The following is a 22277-nucleotide window of genomic DNA, read 5'->3' as shown; positions in this document are numbered from 1 at the left end:
ACCTCACGAGGTGCAAGGCTGAGAGCTCAGCTGTGCAGGAGTAGGGCGGCTGGGCAGGCACCACTGACTGCCCCGACTGACCCTCCAGGTAATTCAACCCCAGCCAATGTCACGCAGCTGGGCTGTCACCCCAAATGCCTGATTACAGTTAATTTGATTGTGTTCTGCACTTGCAAAGCCTGAGATCAACCCCTGCCTCCCCTTTCTCAAGTCAACACAATAAAGGACTGAATGATGGCAGAAAATAAATACCTTTGCAGTCTATCCTCCCCACCTTTAGGGCTGGAAGGATGCCCTGATGGTGCAATCTGATGGATCTAATAGGCCACCTTCCTCCAGCTCTACTTTACAGCTGGCCCATCCTTTTTGCTTTGATTATGTTCCTTATTATGTGGTTTTGCTTTCTTCTTTTTCTGCATGCATATTTATGCTTCTGATTCACTGAGGGTGGTTAGAGGAGGATCTGACCTTTGATAACTTATCTACAAAGCATCATATTGTGAAGATCTTTGCACACTCCAGCAAAATTCACAGTGGAAAAGACATTTTGTCCTTTCTTGTGGACAGCAAACATGCTTATTTTTAGAGAGAATATGGGACCAGAAGGATGATACATCTGCTGCGTAATTCCTAGGTGACTAGATCCAGAAGTGCATTTAGCTGCTCTGAGAGTGTACTTCCTGCCTTTTGTGCTTGCAGAGAAGAGCAAATCCCCTACAATGGTATCACAATAACAGCAAAATTATTGGGTGACTTCTTGTATTTTCCTCATTTGTAAAGGCTCATCCACATTATCCTGCCCTGGTGCTGCACAGATTTGGGCATGGCCCATCAGCAGGCAGAAAGGTTTTATTGCAGTTGACTTGCCAAGAACCACGTCTCAGATTCACGGAAATGCCCGTAGCTGTTAGCAAGAAAGGTGGCCTGATTCCAAGGAGATACACTGTGGGTTGGCAGCTCCTCTGAACATTAAATCTGAACATGAAGCGCAGACCTTCAATCCCCTAATCAGATGCAGTTTTCATCACCTCAGTCTGAAAAGCTAGGCCACCCTTCTTGTCTCCAGCAAGAGTAAAGGGACTATTTGATTAGCCAAAGGAGAGCCAGCACCCAGCTGACCACAGGCATCAATCTTGGTCTGACCAAGAAGTCAATGAAGTGCAAAGAAAGCAGCTGCAGAGGGTTTGTTAAGGGCAAGTTATGTGTGTTTGGTGTTAAAATTACCCAAGGTGGCTGAGCCTGAGCCCAGCAGCATGAGTGAGTCAATGTCTTCTCAGCTGGGCCATGGTGAAATGCAGGAAAATCCCCAACAGTGATTTGGAAAGTCACATCTGCCCACCACCTGGCAAAGAGCCACTATGCAGCTCTAGAACAGCAACAGTCTTTGTAGCAGTGCCAGAAGGAAAAAGGGTCTAATTTATTTCCAAAATTAGTCAAAGATTATTTTTTTTTTACATTCTGCTCTGGGGAAAAAAAATAAATCAGTTTTCTCTGGTATTTTTATTTCCTGCTTTCTTTCCTGCTGGTCACCAGCTCAATATAAACTTAACTTATCTGCAGCAACACACGGTTTGGACCAAAAATATCCATGCTGTAAAGCATTCAGATTACTTCCATTGGATAGATATTATTTTGATGTCTCTCCTGCACGTAAAGCAAGCCCTGCACCATTTCTCTTGACACTTCTTCTGTTACGACTCCAAATTTTAGATACAGCCATAAAGCAGCAACACTGCAAACCATCAGACTGCACACCACAGAAACTGGAATGACGAAATGCATTTGAGATGTTGACAAGAAGGTGGGAAGAGGCAGAGCATTCGTCCTTTCTGTAGTCATCTGCACTCTGGCTTGGCCTAAGAATGCTTGACTAGTGAAAATCAACATATCTGAAGGCTTTTGCTTTCCTACAGGCGATGAATAATCAAATGTTGTGGTACCAAAAGCACCTACAGAGGAACTGAAAATCCTGTTGGTATAGACGGAAGGACCTTTGTCTGTGGTAGTTATGGAGTTTAGAGTAGGAACTGAAGCAGTTTCCATGCTGTCCAGGATGGAGGGGGGATCTGAACCCCTATAATCAGCATCTGGTGTATTGGTTTTTGCAGTTGCAGGATCCAGGAATTCATCTGTAGGAAGTACAGGGTGGTCTGATCCTTTAGAAATGGCCATGGGATCTGAATTCGAGCTAGGAGAAATCACGTCTTGAACATCAGACATAGCATTTGCAGTATGTCCTACAGGTTCTTCTGTGGAGCCTACAGCATTGTCAAAACCATGCACAAGAGCCTTGTGGAATGGGGTGGGCTGGTTGGAGACAATGCCTATTGAAGAAGTTGTTGAAGGTGCAGGAGATTTTAAGGAATCTCTGTTTGATTCTGGACTGACTTCAGAGCGGGCAGTAGCCTGAGATGGAGCTGTTACTGTAAGGCCAACATGTTTCTGAAAAATACCAGGCTCTTCTGGAGCTGCTGCCGAGGTGGCACCATGTGAAAGCAGGGAGGCTTCAGCCTTTTTCTGGTCCAGTTTCTCTACAATCTTCTTCACCCACTTCGCCTCTGGATCTGCACAAATCTCTACAGACTTCAGAGTAATAAATCTGAAAACAAAGAGGGATCACTTAGTGGATAAAGCAAACAGTGGTTTAGATGATCAGCGTGATAGGGAAGGCATGCAGACAGCAACACTGTCTCTCTCAAGCCCACAGAAAACACCACAGGGGTTGGATGGATGTTTTATTTCAGGAAGGGCAGGTGCCTCTGAGATCTGACTGAATGGTGAGCAGCTGAACATTACTCATGAGTGAAGGGATTCCCCCAAGAAGTTTTCCTCCTTTGAAAGCATTGTCTTGATGTTTGGATGCAGTGTTTGCCTCCAGTGCTCAGGGCAGGAAGATCCTCAAGCATTAGTTGCCCAGGGGCAAGCATATGTGAAGACAAAATCCTCTGGTTTACTGAGTGAGATAAGACTTTTCAAGGACAGCCCAGTGGGTTCACTTTGAAACAACCTTCTGGGCTTCAACAAAATGGTCTTAATAGTGCCTCAGTTTCAGGATAAGCTGAAAACAACAATTATCCTAAAGGGGAATGAAGCTTTACTCATCCCTAGTCAAACTCTAAGTCTTAATCTGTCTCCAGAGAAAACAACTGCTTTCACAGAAACATGTGAGCTCTCATCCTGCGTGCTTCCCTGGAAGTGTTGGAACTGGATGAGCTTTAAGCTCCCTTCCAACCAGAACCCATCTGTGAGCCTATGATTCTATGACTCCAAAGCCCCCTTCTGCCAAAAAGGACATCTGTCAGTCCTTTTCCCATGTATTTATCCCCACCTTACTCTGTGTGTGAACCCATGATCTCACTTGGAGTCTGCTGATCTTTAAATGGGGGAGAAAAAAACCCACCCACCCTTCAAATAAATACCAGCATTTGCTCTGTTTCCCAACTGAGCCTTGCTCTGAAGCAAGGGCATGGGATGACAGGGTGATGCTGAATCGGGGTTTGGATGATGGCGCAGTGCTTACATGATGGCTTGTTTGGTGCAGCGGGGCTCAGTCCTGCGGTAGCTCCTTATCCGATTTGCTGCTATGCCAGATGCAAAACCACCACACTCAGTTGAACACTTCAGAGGTGCTTTAGGTTGCCCTGAAAAAGTATTCAACATATTAAACACTGGCTTTTTATCTGCTACTATAAAAACTGGCACTGTTTCTCTTTTCTCTTCTCTGGGCAGGAGTCAAGAGCTTGCCATGAAAGTTTCCAATACCTGCTAAAATGAGATGAAGAAAAATCCCACCAGGGCCAGGAGTTTCTGTGTCACCCAAACAGGCGATAAAATGCCCAGAAAACTAAAAAAAAAGCACCATGAAAACTGTGGGGCTCTTGGGCCTCCACTGCAGCTTGTCTTACAGGATCTGCAAGCACTGCCTGGAGGTCCCTTGTGCAAGGACCTAGTCCTGCAGGTCCCCTCCTCTTTGGGTCACAGGAGGACTGCTCTCGCACAGTGCCCAGAAAACACATTTCTTCATCCCCAAAAGACCTGCTATAACTGTCACCAACAGGCTCTTGGTGTAGGCAATGCAGGCATAGCAATTCCTCTGGTGGGAGTTCCCCTCCAGGTGAGCATCCTGCCTCTCTGCTTGCTTATATGTGATCTCTGAATGCCACCTGAACTCAGAGAAAGGGTGCGGAGAAAGAACTGCTCCACTACTCCATTAGATATTTCAGCAGCCCAGCTTTACAGCAGTTTCTCACCAAATATCTCCTCTTCTCCAGAAAATTCGGTTTTAATTTAGTGAAGTGTAAAAATAAACCTCACTTGACCCCTTCAAGGGGCAAAGCCAGTCACAGCACAAGGGACCCTTTGCTCCTGCTCCTACCCCAGCCTCTAACAACACATTTGCCAAGAGAGGTGGGGTTGCACAACGCATCTTGGCAATTTGTTTCTGACATCCCAGGAGTCAAGACTTATTAAAAAAAAAGCCCTAATTTATCTTAGAAGAAAGGAGCTGGAGGCTGGTTTAGATCAGCCAGTCTCTACAAAATGTTGTCTCAGTTTCCCAAATGGATTTGGTGAATTTGATGCAGTTCATTTGGGAATGATCCAGCCACCAGGACCAAGAATGAACATCACAACGGGAACAACCTCAGCTCTTTTGATCTATTTACTGAGGTAACCCATTGCAAAGAAATCACAAGCAAATCCCTCATGGCCCTTTTACAGAAGCACATTTCAATCTCTGTAATGCTAAAGCAAAGCGATCTGTTCACACAATAATGTGTTTTCTGGCACTGTAGGGTCAAGAATACCTGTTCAGGGGAGACCAGTTTCCCAATTAACTCTCTATAGCCAGAGGACACACTGCTGGTGTCCCCCACTTTCAGAAGCACTGTTCAACAAAACAGGCACAGCAACAAGAGAGCCAGAGCCATCCCTGTGGATGGAGGTGCATGGCAGGGAGTGGCTAGGGACTGCTTCCAAAGGCCCTTCTCCTCTGATAACCATTAACTGATTTTCCAGTTATGGGCACCGATGCAAATGGTCTGCAATTAGCTGAATTCCTGGTGTGTTTTTCCCTAAGATGAGGAGCTTGGAAAGCCCCTTCCAAGGACAAAGCAGTGTTAGAGGGAGCATGGAGCCAACCCTAGTTGTCCCCCTCCTCCTGGGGCACACAACCCTGCTTCTCAGTCTTTGCCAAAGGGACCTCAGGGACACCTGAGAGATTTTCCATCCAGAGCCACTGCTGCTCAGAGGCACCACTCATGAGAGCCACTGGTACTTGCTTTTCAGCATGGTTTCTCAAGAGATCCCAGCCAGAAAGCACCACCAGCCTTTCTTTATTCTGAGCCCATCTGATTCCATCACTTCAGAGGAGATGGACACTTGGCCACAGGGCAGCAGAGCTAGGCAGTGCCAAAGCAGGCAGCGGATTCCAAAGGCAGGGTAAGCTGCCTGATGTCCCAGTGCCCAGTTTACTCACACCAGACCTGGAGAGCCTGAACAGAGGTATGAGGAAAGGAAGAAGATCCTTCCCCAGCTGCCTTTGCTGTCTGTCTTCCTCTGGACTGGTGGCAGCAGGGCACAGATCCTAAGGGCTTTTTGCCACTTTCCCTTCTCTTGGTGAGAACAGATCATCCCTATTGATTCAGAGAAAACTTCAGGAACTCGCCAACAAAGTTTTAAGTTGACAAGCAGGTATTCTTTATTGCAGCGCCAGAAAACATGGGGAATAGCTCCTCCAAGTGTGTCTCATCTTAGCATCAACCAGGCTGTGATTATATTGTCCTTAGACATACGTATTCATTAGATTACATACATTACATCATACTTCTTAGACAATGCCTCCTGTATGCATACAAAAATGTGGTAGTGGGCTTTCGGACCCCAGTGGTTATTTCCTCATCACTTTGTTTTAGGATCGTTGTCATATCAGTAATCACCAGGTGGTTCTGGCAAAGCTTATCTTAGTAATTTTTGTTTTCTCTATAGTTGCTAACAAAGCCCAACATTCTTGAGGTTACTTATTTACAACCCTATTCTTCAATCAACCCCAATTTTCAATCCCCCATATTTCTTGTTCTATTGCAAATTCTTTTGCAACTGAGTTATTTCATTTTTATTTAAACTTTCCTGAAGTATTTCCCTGTTTCTATTTGACGCTTAATTTTGTTTCTCTTCCATTCATCATAGTTCATCATGGTTTGTTTGCAACACCAAAACGAGCATTGGACCGTTATGCATGTAATTACAACCATTCCAATTATTACAAATATAGTAAAAAAACCCATTTGTCTCAACCAGGAGAGATTGGGTACCCATGATGTTAATTTTTCCCAAATTTCCTCAAGTCCCCATGAGGTGTTGTCCTGAGCCACCTTATGAAATATTTTAACTTGTTTCCACATTTCCTTTAGATCAGTAGTAACTCTTCCACTTTGATCTATATAGGAACAATCTATTCGAATTTGTCTTAAAGGGGATAGGGAGGCTAATTAAAGGAATACCCAGTCTCTCCCCTGATTTAGGTAGCTGAGTACAGATCCAACAATCACTCGTTTAAGACATTAGCAACATTTTGTATCAATCTCAGATACAGATTTTGATTCCATGCTTCTACACCAATTATTATACAAGTCCAGATTATGATCGATGTAATCTCATATGTGTGGGTAACATGCCATACTTTTCTCTGTTCTGATGTGTTTCTGGTTCTTGAATAATGTTGGTTGTTCCTTTATCTTCACTGCTGTAAAGGTGATCAATGTTATCTGGTATGGTCCGCTCCATTTCTCCTGTAGAGAATCTTCTGAAAAATTCTTAACATGAACTCAGTCTCTGGATCTAAAAGGGTGAGTTGGATAACCCAAACCTCTCACTCTTGTCCCCAGTGTTCTCTTATTTCTTCTGTTTTCCCAGATTGATCAGAAACTCTAGGAGATAACCTTCTCCCACTTCCAGAAGACTTTCTCCTTCAAACTGGGACTGATATGGTCTTCCATATAAAATTTTACATGGTCTAGCCTCTTCTTTCGACTGAGGTTTAGCTCAAATTCTTAATAGAGCCAGTGATAAACCTTGGTACCAATATTAATTATTTTCCTGACATATTTTACCAGGCTGTTGTTTGATCAAATGAACCATCTTTTCTACTTGCCCACTGGCCTGAGGCCTGTATGGAACATGTAGTTGCCAATCAATTTCTAATTTTTTGAAAATTTCTTGTAACGATTTTGCTCTAAGGTGCGAGCCTTGGTCGGAAGAAATTGCCTCTGGTACTCCAAAACGAGGTATTATATCGTTTAATAATGTTTTAATTACCTGTCTTGCATTATTTATTCCACAAGGGAATGCTTCTGGCCACCCTGAAAAAGTATCGGTTAATACCAACAAATATCAATAACCTCATTTTCTAGGTAATTCAGAAAAATCTATTTGGCACTGTTGTCCCAGATAATTCACTTTTCCAGTTGTCCCTACCTGATTCCTGTTTTCAGTCTTAGGGTTATTTTTTCAGACATAGTTGACATTGTTTTGTCACTTACTGCACTATGGTACAGTTATGATCTGTTTGTTTAAATGTTTATACAAGGCATTACTTCCCTAGTGTATTTTGTTATGTTCTTCTTATATCAACTTCAATATCAATTATAGGGGATCACTACTTGCCCATCAGGTACTTTTATCCAACCTTTTTAATTTTCCTGTCCTTCCAAGTCTTCAGTTAGTTTCATATCTTCTTCAGAGTACCTAGGTTTATTTTGCTCAATTACCAGTTTACAGTCAGGGATTAAGGAGATCACCTCAACTCTTTCTGCTGCCCATTTAGCCTCACGACCAACCAAATTATTTCCAGTCTCTTGATCCAGAGTTACGTCTTTGCTGTCCTTTACAGTGTACGATAGCAACTTCATTGGGTAATTGTACAGCTTCTAACAATCATAGAATTTCTGCTGCATGTTTAATTTGTCTTCCATGGGTATTTAAAAAGTCCTTGTTCTTTCCAAATTGCTCCATGTGCATGAGCTACACCAAAGGCATATTTGGAATCAGTCCATATGTTTATCTGCTTGTCCTTTGCCAACTCCAAGGTTCTAGTCAAGGCTATTACTTCTGCCTTTTGTGCTGAGGTGTTAGAGGGTAAAGGTTTAGCATCTATTACCTTTGAAGTTGTAGTTATGGCATAGTTTACCATCTTTAACAAAGCTGCTGTCATCGGTGAACCAGGAATCTGCACCCTCCAAAGGTTCCTCCTTCAGATCTGGTCAGCTCAAATATACTGTCTCTATAGTGGCCAAGCAATCATGAGTCAACGGTTTGGTAGGGATTTCCTGAAGGAAAGATGCTGGATTCACAGCATTATTGATCACACTTCAAGAAACATGATGGCAATAGCCAATGTGTACATTTTTGTACTGCATGTGATACTAACACGGTGATCTTTTGTCCCAGTGTAAATTTTCAGGCCTCTTGGATGTTTTAAGATAACTGCTGCCACTGCTGTCAAGCATCCAGGGCAGTCTTTACTTGGTCCATCCAGTTGTTTTGAAAAATAGGCCACTGCTATTGCAAGATCCCAATTTTTGAGCCAAAACCCCCAAGGCTATTCGCTGTTTCTCATAGAAATATAGCCAAAAGTGTTTAGTTATGTCCAGGAGCCCCAGAGCTGGAGCTCGCATGAGTTCTGTCTTTAAACTTTGAAACACTTCTTCAGCTCGATCTGTCCATTTTAGAAAGACTGGATTTTCTTTTAGCAGCTCATACAAGGGTCTTACCAGAACACCATAATCATGGATCCAGAGTTGACACCATCCAGTCATTCCCAGAAACATCTGGATATCTTTAACTGTGGATGGTCACGGTGTTTGGCAGATTGCTTCCTTCTTAGCTGCTCCAGGTTCTGGCTGTCCTTCTGTTATTTTGCATCCTAAATAAGATACTTGAGTTCGAATTAGTTGAGCCTTCAGTTTAGATACCTGGTATCAATTTAGCCCCAGAAAGTTTAACAATTCTACAGTCCATTGAACACATTCTGTCTCAGTTTTGGTAGCAATTAACAGGTCGTCCACATACTGTAGTAAAGTTCCTGTCTGCGTGGGTGCTTCCCAGAACTCTAATTCTAGTGCCAGCTGATTTCCAAAAATGGTCGGATTGTTTTTAAATCCCTGAGGTAACACCCTCCGAGTGAGCTGTGTCCTTCTTCCTGTTTCAGGGTTTTCCTATTCAAAAGCAAATAAATTTTTACTTTCTTTGGCCAGGGCTAGACAGAAAAATGCATCCTTCAATTCCAGAACGGTAAACCACTCCTGATTAGTATTCAATTTAGTCAATAAGGTATACAGATTAGCTACTGCTGAATGAATGTCCTCCACAATTTTGTTGATTGCTCTGAGATCTTGAAATAATCTGTAACTTTTCCCATCGGATTTCTTTAATGGCAAGATAGGAGTATTATATTCTAATTCACATTCAATTAATAATCCATATTTTTTTTTATTATTTCTTTGTTTCCCTTTTGATCCTTCAATTTTAAGGGAAATTGTTCTATTTTAATTGGGCAGCCCCCCCTTTTATTTCTACTTTTAACAGGCAAAGCATTTTTTTTGCCTTACCTGGAATTTCAGATGCCCATACTCCCAGATATACCTGGATTAAGGATTTATTCTATTTCAGGGAGGTCTTCCTGTTTGCTTTTCTGTTGAATTAAAGATAAACTCAAAACTGCAATTAATTGATCATTTTTTACTTTTAATACCATTTTGCCTTCTGTAAATGTTGCTTCTCACCCTAATAAAGATTTTTGGGGGATTTGGCATGTATAAAAATTTATGCATTCCTATTTGTTTTCCCAATTTGTACTCTAAAGGTTTCAGGAAGAATGCTTTTCTTTGTTTTTGTTTCCTTTTTTTTTTCCTTGGTGGCCAGTAGCTCCCACATCTGTAACAAATTCTTTTCCTCTGATTTAATGTCAAATAAGTTGCTCCTGTATCCACTTAAAAATTCCACTTTATTTCCTCTAATTCCTCATTTTAATTTAATCAGTGGATCTGCTAGGGTAGATTCCCCAGGTCCCTGTCAGTGTAGTTCCAATTCGGTCACCGGAGCCACCCCATGGCACTCCCCCCAGGGCAGTCTCATTTCCAACATCCAAACTCCTTACACTATGCACACTGATCCCATCCCACAAGAGAATTCAGTTTCTCTCCTCTGCCTGTCATTCCTCCTCTACCTCTGCCTTGTCCTCTCACATTAATCCCTCCACCAGTTTCTACTTGTCCCAAAGCAGCCACTGTAGCCGTGCCTATAGCACGATTCAGCCCTTTCTTCTCTACATGTTTCCAATTCTGATACACTCTCCACACTTCTTTAACATTCTCAAGTCCTTCTGCTCTGTTGCCAGCGACAGCAACCTCTTCCTCCTTATCAATAACATATAGGGCATACGCCGAGAGTGCTCCTCTCAGAGGTACCTGTGCTACATAATCCCCCAACCTATCTTCCTGACTACTCTGTTTGGTTTTGTTGTGGATTTGTTTTGTTTTTGGTTTTGGTTTTGGTTTTTTTTAACTTTAAACATCATTCCCCCAATATCCCAGGCCGAACAACATCTCTCCAGCTTAGCTTTCTGTTTTTCCCTGCCCTTTTCCAAAGCCAAAATTAGGGATCTGGCAGAGCTATATTAATTTCACATTCTGCCTGCCGCTCCAGGTGGTTTCTTAAAGTTAAAAACATATCTGCATACATTACTTCATCCCATTTTTCTTTGCCACCTCAAAAACAACATTAATTGTAACAATGCATTATAATTCAGAGTTCCATTTTTAGGCCATTTCTCCTGATCTCCCAGAGTATACAACGGCCAGCGTTGGTTATGATATTTCACCAACGTTTTCTTATTTACTGAGCCCCCAGGAAACCCTCCCAGTTCTTTCCAGTGTGCCAAAATGCACCCTAAAGGACTCTTGCAAGATCTCTCCACAATGCCGATTTGTCATTATTAACCTTGCATTCACACACACACACACACACACACACACACACACACACACACACACTCCACACAGTTACAACACTTGAGACAGAGACAAAAACTGTATCAAAGGAGCAACAATTAATAACACAGTTATAACAGTCTGTCACCAATACCAAAATCACAAGACCAAAATCATAACTATAACAAGCCACAGCATAAGTCAAACACCAGTAAAAATCCAAAACCTTTTCTACAAGACACCCACTGCGTCTTGCAGGACCCAAACCACAAGATGCCCCCTGCTTCTTGTGACTGTATACCAAGCGAACGCTAGCAGCCAGGTGTATGCCTTTACCCATGAGGTTTCCTATCTTGATTTACAGAAGGCTTCCAAACCTTGCGTACGCTTACCAAAGCAGTTTACCAAACAGATGCCCCGTGCATCTTGCAGACTATATAAAAGAAAAGAATAACTTTTATGAGCTGGTCCTTGTCTGCTCCCGCAGTGATGTGAATGAGTCGAGGGGTCCCCCTGGGAAAAACTCCCGAGGTCCCTAGGGAGCCCTGTCCTGCAGCCGAGCAGGGAGGGTCCTATCTGGGGTGCCAAATGATACAGAGAAAACTCCAGGAACTCGCCAACAAAGTTTAAGTTGACAAGCAGGTATTCTTTATTGTGGCACCGGGAGACACGGGCGATAGCTCCTCCAAGTGTGTCTCTACCAGGCATCAACCAGGCTGTGTTTATATTGTCCTTAAACGTACGTATTCATTAGATTACATACATTACATCATACTTCTTAGACAATGCCTCCTGTATGCATACAAGAATGTGGTAGTGGGCTTTTAGACCCCCGGTGGTTATTTCTTCATCACTTTGTTTTAGGATCATTGTTATATCAGTAACCACCAGGTGGTTCTGGCAAAGCTCATCTTAGTAATTTTGTTTTCTCTATAGTTGCTAACAAAGCCTAACATTCTTGAGGTTACTTATTTACAACCTTATTTTTCAATCAACCCCATTCTTCAATCCACCCTGTTCTTCAATCAACCCCAGTCTTCAATATGTCCTGGGCAAAGTCCAACTTTGCCTGTGCTGCTGAGAAGCTTTCTGACAGCCTGGCAGCAATGCACCCTGCTTAATTGCTACCTGGGGCAGAAATTACTGATCTGTGCCACAGATCTTAAACCAAGACCAGCCTAGGGAGTGGTGTGCCCACCTCTTCCCCATCCTCCAGCCCACCCCAGAGCAGAGTGCCCTGTGCCTTGCAGTGATGGGAGCACAGCATCCTGTGCAGACAGACATCCAGCCCTGGACAGGCTGTGGTCTATCCCTTGGGGACATGGAAAAAGGGGAAAAGAAGTGCATTATACTTCTTTTCTAATGAGGATGATCAGAAAGTCCCTCTGACACTCTTCCCACCTACCCTCAGAGGTGCTAGAAGCCATCTCAGGCTGCTTGGAGGTCACTGCTGCCAGGGTAACTGCTGTAGGCTCCCTCTGCCCCTTTTCAAACCCAGCCTGATCCTGTCATGAGATCTCCCACAGCCCATGAAGGTCTCCTGATGCCCATTGCCCGATCCAGCGCTGCTTCTCCTCCCCCCGAGCACTTCACCTCCCCTTTAGTGAATGTGGCTGCTCCACTGGGGAGCCCGCAGGGACGCAGAGCCGCCACTCACCTCCAGCCCGGGCCACCAGGCACAGGACCCTCAGCACAAACAGGACCTGGAGAGAAACAACCTTCATGTTCCCGTGGTCTGCAGCAGGAAGGGCATGCAGGGAAGGATTACTAGCAGTATTTCCTGCTCCCGACTGCTTATTGTGTCCTTCGGAGCAGCACAGTTGCTGCAGTTCATTCCAGGATTATGAAGGCCTGAGGTGGGAGTTTCAACTGTTATTTAGCTCCCACAGACACATCCCAGATGCAGGGAATGTCGCCTGCTCCAGATACAGACAGCTCCTGGAATTCCCCGCCTGCATTTGCATTAGCTTTCCTTAGCGCTTGTAGATCAGCTGCAGCTCCTTGGTGACTCATTCAGGCAGGGATGGACTTCCAGGAGTCACCTCCTCCATCCTCCTCTCCCACTGGGAGAGGCACCACTGTCCTCAGGCTTATAAAGCTCTCCCCACCTCCAACCCCCAGCTGTCTGGTGCACTAAGCTCATTCTTTGCCTCAAATGTGAAAGCAGCTATTCCTTTCCTTTTTGGTGGTCATTTTATAACAGCAGCATAAGTCGTTAGGCTAAAAGAGGCAGAATGTGTTAATCGGGATTACAAGTTCATCAGCTGGACTGGTGAGCCCAAGTTCGGCTGCCTCTTGGGAGCATCACCAAAGCCAGGGGTGAGCAGGGACCCAGTGGCCTCCCCAGGCAGCTCCATGCTCACTGAGAACGCTGTCTGTGAAGCATGCTTGTCACCACAGCAATGACTTTGGGTATACATTATGGTCTCAGCCCTTGGGGTGTTGCTGATGCTGAGGGCATGAGTACAAGGCACCCAGATCTCCAAGCAACTGGGCTGGCCAGGTTGCTTCCTGAAGCAGCATGAAGTAGACACACAGACACAGCAGTCATATCCTGCACCTTTACTTTCTCTTTCATCTCAGATCCCAGCAGAGTACATGGCAATTTCCCCTGCCAACTCCCACAGCTGAAAGGTGAAGATAAGATCAAATCTGAGACAGTGTGGCTGCCCCTGAAATATTTGTTTTCCCAGAGTTTTCTTAGGGCTGATGGAAACCGGGCTTCTCTGTGGGGGGGGGAAATTCCAACAGTTCCAGTTAGAATTTTATTCCTAAAGACTGAAATCCCCTAGGTTTCCATAGGATATATTTTTAGAAACTTAGAGCCTGTAACTTCAGCCTTTGCTTATATTGTAATAGGAGATAAAAACCCATTTCAAGGAAATTAAAGTAAGAATTAAGACCTTGAAATGGTCTGTTTGATCCAGTCAGAACAGAACACGCTGCATCTGTTGGGCCTTTTTCAGGCCTCTTCCACAGATGGTGTTTTCTCAGGCTCAGCAGAGCCTTACAGGAAACTTGCACCCAGGAGCTGGCGTTGCCTGGGGCTGTTGGTGTTCTGGCTGCTGGAAGTGCTAGCATGGCCCAAGCATGCTCACGTCTGCCCTGAAGAAATGGGTTCTGCTCCACCTGCAAAGGGCTTACTGCCAGTGATGGGTAAAACTGATGGAAGGGCTTCAAGTGTGCATACAGTGGGAGGGTGAGTATTCTGTTTGCTAAAGGCACGGCTTGCCACAGGCGTTGTTTTAAGGCTGGAAGAGCTCAATGCAGCTGCTTTTCCTGTGCACCTAGGGCTCATGGCAGTCCTGGTAGGGAACTCTGCAGGACACCCTTAAAAGACTTCCAGTTGCTCCCAGTGAGGTTGGCAGCTGGGTTTGGAGGTGGCATATGTACGAGGGTGGAGGACAGCAGCACCTCAGCACAGCTCTGTGGGTCATGGCAAGCCAAGTGCTGGCAGCGGTGTGGGCCTAAGGCAAACCTTGCAGCTCCTTCCTGAGAGCAGGACACAGAGGAACATCGACTGACTCCAATGGGAGCAGGCAAAAAACGTGGCCTGCAGCTGACAGAAAAGTGGAACCACTGCTCCCAATCCACTTCCTACACCACCCTCCCTGTCCCCCTGCACATCTGCTCACTGCACTGAAAACCCCAAAGTCAGAGGACCTGCTGTAGCCCAGGAGATATTTCTGTTGTACATCTCAATAAAGCATAGGTGTTGTATCAATCTGACAGTGAACAGTCTCAGGACAAGGACAGGTTGGATGGGGCTTGTAGCAACCTGCTCTAGCGGAAGGTGTCCTGGCCTGTGGCAGGGGTTGGAACTGGATGAGCTTTAAGGTCCCACCTAACACAAATCAGGCTGGGATTCTGTGATTCTCTGGGCTTGTCTTGGCTTCAGCTGATTTTAGCTTCTTTAGTTATGATAGAAATTTTCCAGGCAATTGCTGCTGTCAATTTGATTTGGCTTTGCTTTAGTTTTTAGGAATAGCAAGTAGTTAGTTATCCAGCATGGGTATGGGACTGTATATATATAATATATATTACATATATATTATGTATTATATATTAAATTGTGATGTGGATGAGGGCAGGCAGGGAATGACACCAGCAATCCCAGTCCATGAACATGAATCACAGCACCTGAGCAATGGAGTCTGCAACCCTGCAAGTCAGGGGCATCCGGCTGTCAGGAAACAAAGTGCAGAAAAAATTAATTACTGGGAACCAGGGAACACAGGCTGTGCTAAGCAAATGTAGGAAATGAAACCAAGCAGACCACAACTGAGGAGGAAGAAAGCCTATCATGAATGTCATATCCTTCCAGTGACCACTGTGAGCTGGAACAGCTTCTCACAACCATACCCCATTCTTCCACAGAAGGATGAGAAGAAGGCTTCTTAAGGTTACTCTTAGCACCCAAAGGCTCTCTGAAGGGGCGGTACAACACTGACAAAAAGCAGTAGATACTGGGAAGAGGTCTGGAATTTTGCTCCTATAACTTTTAACTGCATATGAATGAGGAAGGACATTAGGTTGATCTGAAACATGGAAAGGAAAAAAACATAAGCAAATCTACGTCTGAGGGAACTGGGGGTGTTTAGACTGGAAAAGAGAAGGCTCAGGGGGACCTTATCACTCTCTGCAACTACCTGGCAGGAGGATGGAGCCAGGAGGTGGCTGGTCTCTGCTCCCCAGGAACAAGGGATAGGACAAGGAAAAATGCCCTCAAGCTGCACTAGGGAAGATTTAGACTGGAGATTAGGGACAGTGTCTTCCCCAAAGGGTGCTCAGGCATTGAAACAGGCTGCCCAGGGCAGTGGTGGAGTCACCGTCCCTGGAAGTGTTCACACACCGTGTAGATGAGGCCCTCAGTGCCATGGTTCAGTGGTGGCCTTGGCAGTGCTGGGGAACGGTTGGACTTGAAGATCTTAAAGGTCTTTTCCAGGTTTTAAGGCTGATTCTACAACCTGTGCACACGCTACCAAGTGTGGGTAGAGGGACCATGCACAGGCCACTTGCTACTGCTAGAGCTGCAGACCCTGGGCCACCTAACACAGCTCCAGGATTGATCCTCAGCACCCACAGAAGCACTTCGTGGCTCAAGCCAGGAAGTTCAGTGTCAAGGCTGGAGTCTGGGCTCCCTAGCTTCAGTTCCTGCCCTGCTCTAAGGGCAGTTTCATATCAGGATGGATGTCCTGCTACTTAGGTCTTGATCTTGGTCTTGGTCTGCTGTGGAGAAAGTTAGAATAAGGTCTGGGGTGCCCTGAATGTTGGTGACAGCACAAGGCACACTCAGAAGCCCTAACCTTTGGTTGTTCACTGGCAACCATTAGCCAGAGAGCTTATTGCTCTGAATGACAGATAGCACAGGTCAAAGGGCCAGATCCCATCTTCCCCAGTAGTAGTTCCAGCATTTTCCACCCACTGCAGCTTTGCCGGGATTGTTTGCAGGCAAGCTCTTCAGGTCTGCTCAGAGTCAAGGACCTCACAGGTGGAAGGAACATATGACTAGTGCTGGGGAATTGCTCTTGAAGGCAAGAAGGAACTTAGCCCTGAAAAGACAATATGCGAAAAGATATGCAAAGGGAACAAGGCCTGTGTGCCAGACAAAAAGGAAACAGCCCCAGAACATGGCATCCTCCAGGGTGTTTCCATGCTGGAAATGTTTGTTACGGTAGGTTTGTCTTCCTGGAAATCACGTGGTGACTGGGAAAAAAAGGTCAGTGAGATCTTAGGAAGCTGTATGACCTGGAAGAGAGATGCCAGAGCTGATCCAAAGAAATGATGAAGATTTCCACTGTATGGTGTGTTCAGGAGCTCCCAAGACCTCAGGAGTCAGTTTTTGTGGACCAAGGAAGCCCAGCACCCCCAGCAGTAGGTATTAACAGCACCCTTTGCTGCCCTCTGTCCCAGAGGCTTGCTGGAAAGAGGCAGCAGGAACATTTAGCTTTTGGGAAGACCCAGCTGGGCTTGATGCTACTGAGAAGACAGGCTGACACAGGACTCCAGCTCTGGGTGTATGATGAGATTTTCCTTTCCCAACTAAGCCTGCCTTGTTGCAGCTCATCTTTGCACTACCCCCACCCCTCCCCAGTGGCAGCTCAGCCATTGCTGTTATACAATCCCCCTTTTACTGCAGCCCAAGAGCATTAGACTCAAGGGAGCTGAAGCACCTCCCCTGCAGTACAGCTTCCATGCTCGCTAGTACTCGGCTCCTCCAGTTCTCTCAAGGAGTATATATGCAGCAAAGTCTGTGAGCCAGGACATGGGAGGCTGGTGGTGCACAGATTACACATGAGGTCAGTTGGTCCTTGATGTGTAGGACCGGATTTCCAGGCTTCAATCTGGAGAAACTCCCAATGGCTTTTCCAGTGGCATGGCACTGGTTGGTATGGAACAGAGCAGTCCAGGTCGGCCCAACAACCTCCCCTCTCCTTGCCAAGGCAACCAGTGACACATTCAGGCAATGGTTCCTTGGAGCTACAGGGGCCTCCCATACTGTAGATGCTCTCAACCTGTGCTTAACGTAGATCTCTTTGAGCCATTACTATTATAATGGAGAAAATTAAATTTTGGGATCCATTAAATCTGTTTGGCACTGCACAGTTTTGAGTTGCCCACATTCAAGAAAAGGGCAGGAAATGGGAATCAGTCTGGGGCTGTCTGCAGCCAGTGCCTCCACAGGAGATGGAACAACTCTTACTTGGGAAGTATCGACCATAGCAGGGCTTGTGTTTTTAGGAAACTGCCTCACTTAGAAAACATTTCCAAAACCAGCAGATGACATCACGCAGGCTCTCAGTTCTCTGAACAGATTTTCCCTTGTAAATAAGAGCAAATCAGGTCATTAGCACAAAGTGCAAAATGCTGATACTCTGTTTTCCCACAGCGAGGCAGCCCACAGCCCAGTCAGCATCCTGAGCCAGCCAGGCTGTGGGACATGGCTCTTCCCTCTGGCAGCACCACAGCTGAGCTGCAGGCTGACGGCTGATCCCAATGGGACATACATGGAAAGGTGCATACCTGCAGTGGGGACTGGTGCCCTTCTTCTGCAGCCAGAGCTGACAGAACAGAGGATAACTCGTTCTGCAGCTGTCCCACGGAGACTGCCAAGGCTTGCAACAGCTGCTGCAATAAACAAGATTTAATTTTGTTGAAAATACTAAGTGCAAACAAACAAACACAGGGCTGCTTAGTCTGCAACACACTTAAGCTTTCCCTAAACAGACAGGAGTCACTTGCCCCCCACAGAGCAAGGCAGCCATTGGGTGCAACTCTTCCCTGGGACAGGAAACAAGCAAGGCTCTTGTGAAGAGATGTGCCTGGGTGACATAGAAGAAATCAGGGCAGCTTTTCAGGTGAGGTGAAGGAGTTCTGCTCCTCTAGAACAGGCTTGCCTGAGCACAGGGGGCCCCTGGGTCCTGCCAAGTCCCTGCAGAGCCAGAGGGACACCTTGATATTACACAGCTTTTGCATAACTGCAGGTCCTGAAGACAGCATTTCCATGGAGCCGGTGTGATGAAGGCGAGCCAGATGATCCCTGAAAGGGACATCTCTCATCACTGCACTGCGGAGAAGAGAGGAGAGAGGTCAGGATGGGCATGACAGAAACCTCCATGCACCACAGGAGGCCATGGCTGTTGCGGGAGCTGTAGTTAGGCTTTCCCTTGATGTGGCTGTGCTCTGCCTCACCCCGGGGTGGTACCCAGGGTCTCTCCTCCTTCACGTAATGGGAAAGGGCCCTAGCAGGGCCACTGTGGAACAGGCAGAAGGCTGGGAGCAGCTAAATGCCACAGCTCTGCTCTTTCAGCTCTGCCAGAGCCAAGGGCCAGGCTACTGCCTCCTGCCATGGCTGTGGGAGAGGACAAGGCAAGTGCCCCAGTTACTGCCTCCTTCCTTCTTGTGACAGCAGGAGCAGCAAGCATCTGTGTCAGCAATCCCCTGTCCTGGAGGGGCCTTTCTCTGGGAATTGCTAGGTCCTGACCCCAGCCCTTTGCTCAGGGACAGAGGGAGCTCCTGCCTACCACAGACACAACCCTTTGGTCCCATCCAACAATATGCATGGGCCACCACCTTCATCACTTCTCCACATCCCCACTTCTCACTTCTCCATCCAACATGTTTGCGCATGAATGTTGCCAGTCCCCAAGAAAGAATCTTACCAGAAGTGGCTCTTTTTATTGCCTTTTTGGAAAGGCTCACCTTTTCCTGTCTCCACAGAACATCCAACAGTGGCCGCGGAAGCAGTTTGACATGAGTTAAGTCATGATGGTGCATGGAGAGATGCAGAAAACTCTTCTCTAATGTTACTGCTGGGGCTTACCCCCAACTGTGTCTCCAGAGGAGCTGGTGGCAACCTGTGGGCCAGCACCAAAGGGCTAAAAGAGCTGCCACATGCGGTGCTATGACGCACTAGATGTGTCTCCACTGTGGCCATCTGCACCCCAAAGTCTGAGCTAAGCCCTCCCATCCTGCAAGGTTTCAAATCCCAGCCAGTCTCCTGTAGGAATGGGACATCAGAGGTCTCCAAACCAGAGCTGCTACACAGCTCATTTAGGTGGAGCTCTCTGCCAAGCCTCAGCCATGGGTATGTGCCAATCTCCCCACCAGTGCCCATTGACACACACAGGCAGCAACAAACAGCCCCAGGAGCCCACAGGGCTTCCAACACCAACAAGCCTTTACAGCACTAACACAATAAACATACTTGGGCTGGGCAGGGAAACAGTCCTGAACATGCATTTCCCTGCCTGAGCTCTTAACCCTTTTCAAGCATCGCTGGCTCAACAAAGAGAGCAGGGAGTGACCAGACCCCTTCCCTCTCCCACCCCAGCTTTGCTGCACCCCACATTGTAAGAACAGGGTGTCTCCTTCTCTGCTTCTGCCCAGAGCCCGCACGCTCAGTGTGGGTTTCAGCTGTCACCCAACCAGTGACCTGCTCCCTCACCAGTGTATTTAGATGACCAGTCAGCTTGGTCCCAACGTTTTTGCCTTCCTCTGATTTTCTTTCTGGGATCATGACAGCATTACACCTACCCCACCATCTGCTGCAAAAGCTCCTCGTGCTCTCCTGACCAGTTCTGGTGGCTGTGAGGTGTGTTTTTAGGGTCAGTGTAGCTGTCTTGTTTCCTAAAAGAAACAGACTACAGATGCTTGTCCTTAGCACTTTGGTGTTGCTAGGGGATAGCTAAAAAAGGGGTTGCTGGGGGTAAGGATATGGGATATTACCCCCCTGGGCTTTGATTCCTCCTATCAACTCAGGAGGCAGCAAAGGAGAACTAAGAAAAGCAGAGGTGAGGCATGTTTAGGATTCAAAACTGTATCTGGGAAACAAATCCTCCCCCCAGGACAGAGCCAGTCTCAAAACAGGGACTGTGAGGGAAGACAAGTCTGGCTCATGCCTGCTTGCCAAAACAAAACAAGCCCTCTGCTGCATGAGCCCTTCTCCTTGAGCTGGCTCCACATCCCGCCCCAGGCTCCGAAAACCACCGGTTCACCCGCTTCAGGCCAGCAGGGTGAAATCTAGCTAACAACCCGCTGCAGAGCTGTGACAGAAGGGATGGGGTGGCGGTGCAGCACGCCCCCTTGAGACCCCGGCCGCCACCGACAGGCATCCGCCGAGAGGAAAGACCCCATCAGCACGGGATGTGCCGCTTCCCCTGGGCACCCACCGGATGGCTGATATAGGACAAACCCACTCAGTGTGACCCCAGCTACTGGCCCTGCCAGCCCCAAGGTGACAGGGGCCACGAAGGGGAGATGGGAAGGATCCCGTAGAGTTTCCTGGGCAGGACTGGCCTCTGCCTCTTGCTGCAGCAGACAACGCCATCGTGCGGTGGTTATTGCCTGCTTGGCTGAAGCATTCACTCTTAAGAATCGCTGCTTCTGCCCTGAGTTAATTAGCACCGCCTCTGCCCTGCTGACATGATTCCATACCACAGGAGATCCCCTAGGTGGGTGCTGGTAACTCAGAGCCGGTATGGGTGGACCAGCGCTCCCAAACACCTTCTCGTGAGTGCTGGACAGGCTTCTCGGGACGCGCAGGAACAGAAGCCCAGCCCGTGGAGGTACCAGGCTCCCGCAGATTCTGTACCTCGAGGGGCCATGCGGAGGAGATGATTTCAGCGCTGCTGTATCATTTTCTGCTTGTTGAGATGCAGCACGTGGATGGATGCAGATAAACAGCTCCACTCTGCGGCTGCTGGGACTTTCACCGCAGGACAATGGGCTGTCTGAACTGCTCAAAAAATAGCTTTCTCTGCTGGCTGTTTATGTGGCTTTTCCCCTTCTGACCCCTGTTCACTCCTCCCCTGCCTGGCTGCTCTCCCACCTTTCTTTCATAGCAACAGCACATACAAACAACTCCTCTGAGCTGTATTCGTGGGCAGGAAGGGGTAGGAGGCTGCAGTCCAGTCAGTACAGAGCAGTCTCCAAATTGCTAGGACTGAACTCCGCTGCTCCAAACAAGCTGTCATGTAAGCACTGCCCCATCACCCAAACCCCCAATTCAGCATCACCCTGTCAGCCCATGTGCTTGCTTTGGAGCAAGGAGCAGTCTGGAACAGAGCAAATGCTGGAATTTATTTGAAGGGTGAGTGTTTTAGGCTTTTAGGTTTTCCCCCCCCCCCCCATTTAAAGACCAGCAGCCTTCAAGTGAGATCATGGACTTACACACAGAGTGAGGTGGGGATAAATAGATGGGGAGAGGACTAACAGATGTACTTGTTGGCAGAATGGAGCATTGGCATCATAGAACATGGTGCAGGCACAACTGCTCCGATTAATATTAAATACTTTGGAGAAGTAGCAGGAGCTGCCAAAAGGTGCTAAGAGGGTTTGTGTTTTTCTGTAGTGAAGACCGAACAGTGACATCCCTGCAACTGGCTCGCACAGTGAAGAGCTGGCCTCTGTCAAAGCCTCTGAGGGACATTGCTGGCTGTGTGTCCAGAGAAGCTGTGGCTGCCCCATCCCTGGCAGTGTTCAAGGCCAGGTTGGACAGGGCTTGAAGCAACCTAGTCTAGTGAAAGGTGTCCCTGACCATGACAGTGGGTTGGAACTGGATGAGCTTTAAAGTCCCTTCCAGTCCACATAATTCTATGACTCCCGGGGTGGGTGAGAGGCTGGCTGGCCCGTAGCTCTTCGGCGGCCCCTTGGCAGTGGGGGTGACACCCGCTGTTTCTCGGGCACCTCTTCCTTGCTCACACCATCATCACTCCAGGACTATCACGATTGAATGCGCGGTGACTCCGGGCGAGTAACAGAGGAAGATCACTAGAATGCTTTCCAGCAGAG

General features: G+C 46.9%; 1 protein-coding gene across 1 annotated transcript; it reads right to left on the bottom strand.

Moving 5' to 3' along the window:
- Positions 1-907: 907 nt before the first annotated feature.
- Positions 908-12879, bottom strand: LOC133220771 (uncharacterized). The gene is made up of 3 exons (XM_061369109.1): positions 12643-12879; positions 3521-3641; positions 908-2599 (listed from the first exon to the last, which is right to left on the bottom strand). Exons 1-3 carry the CDS (start codon positions 12707-12709, stop codon positions 1603-1605), a joined length of 1185 nt encoding a protein of 394 aa, XP_061225093.1. The 5' UTR covers positions 12710-12879; the 3' UTR covers positions 908-1602.
- Between the last annotated feature and the right edge of the window lie 9398 nt (positions 12880-22277).

This window comes from Neopsephotus bourkii, unplaced genomic scaffold (genome assembly GCF_033783945.1).
Source record: "Neopsephotus bourkii isolate Nb327-2 ecotype Australia unplaced genomic scaffold, CSIRO-AGI_Nbou_v1 NB_1474, whole genome shotgun sequence".
In the NCBI taxonomy this organism is placed as follows: Eukaryota; Metazoa; Chordata; class Aves; order Psittaciformes; family Psittacidae; genus Neopsephotus; species Neopsephotus bourkii.
The sequence above is the reverse complement of the archived record's forward strand: the minus strand, read 5'-3'. Positions and strand labels throughout refer to the sequence as shown.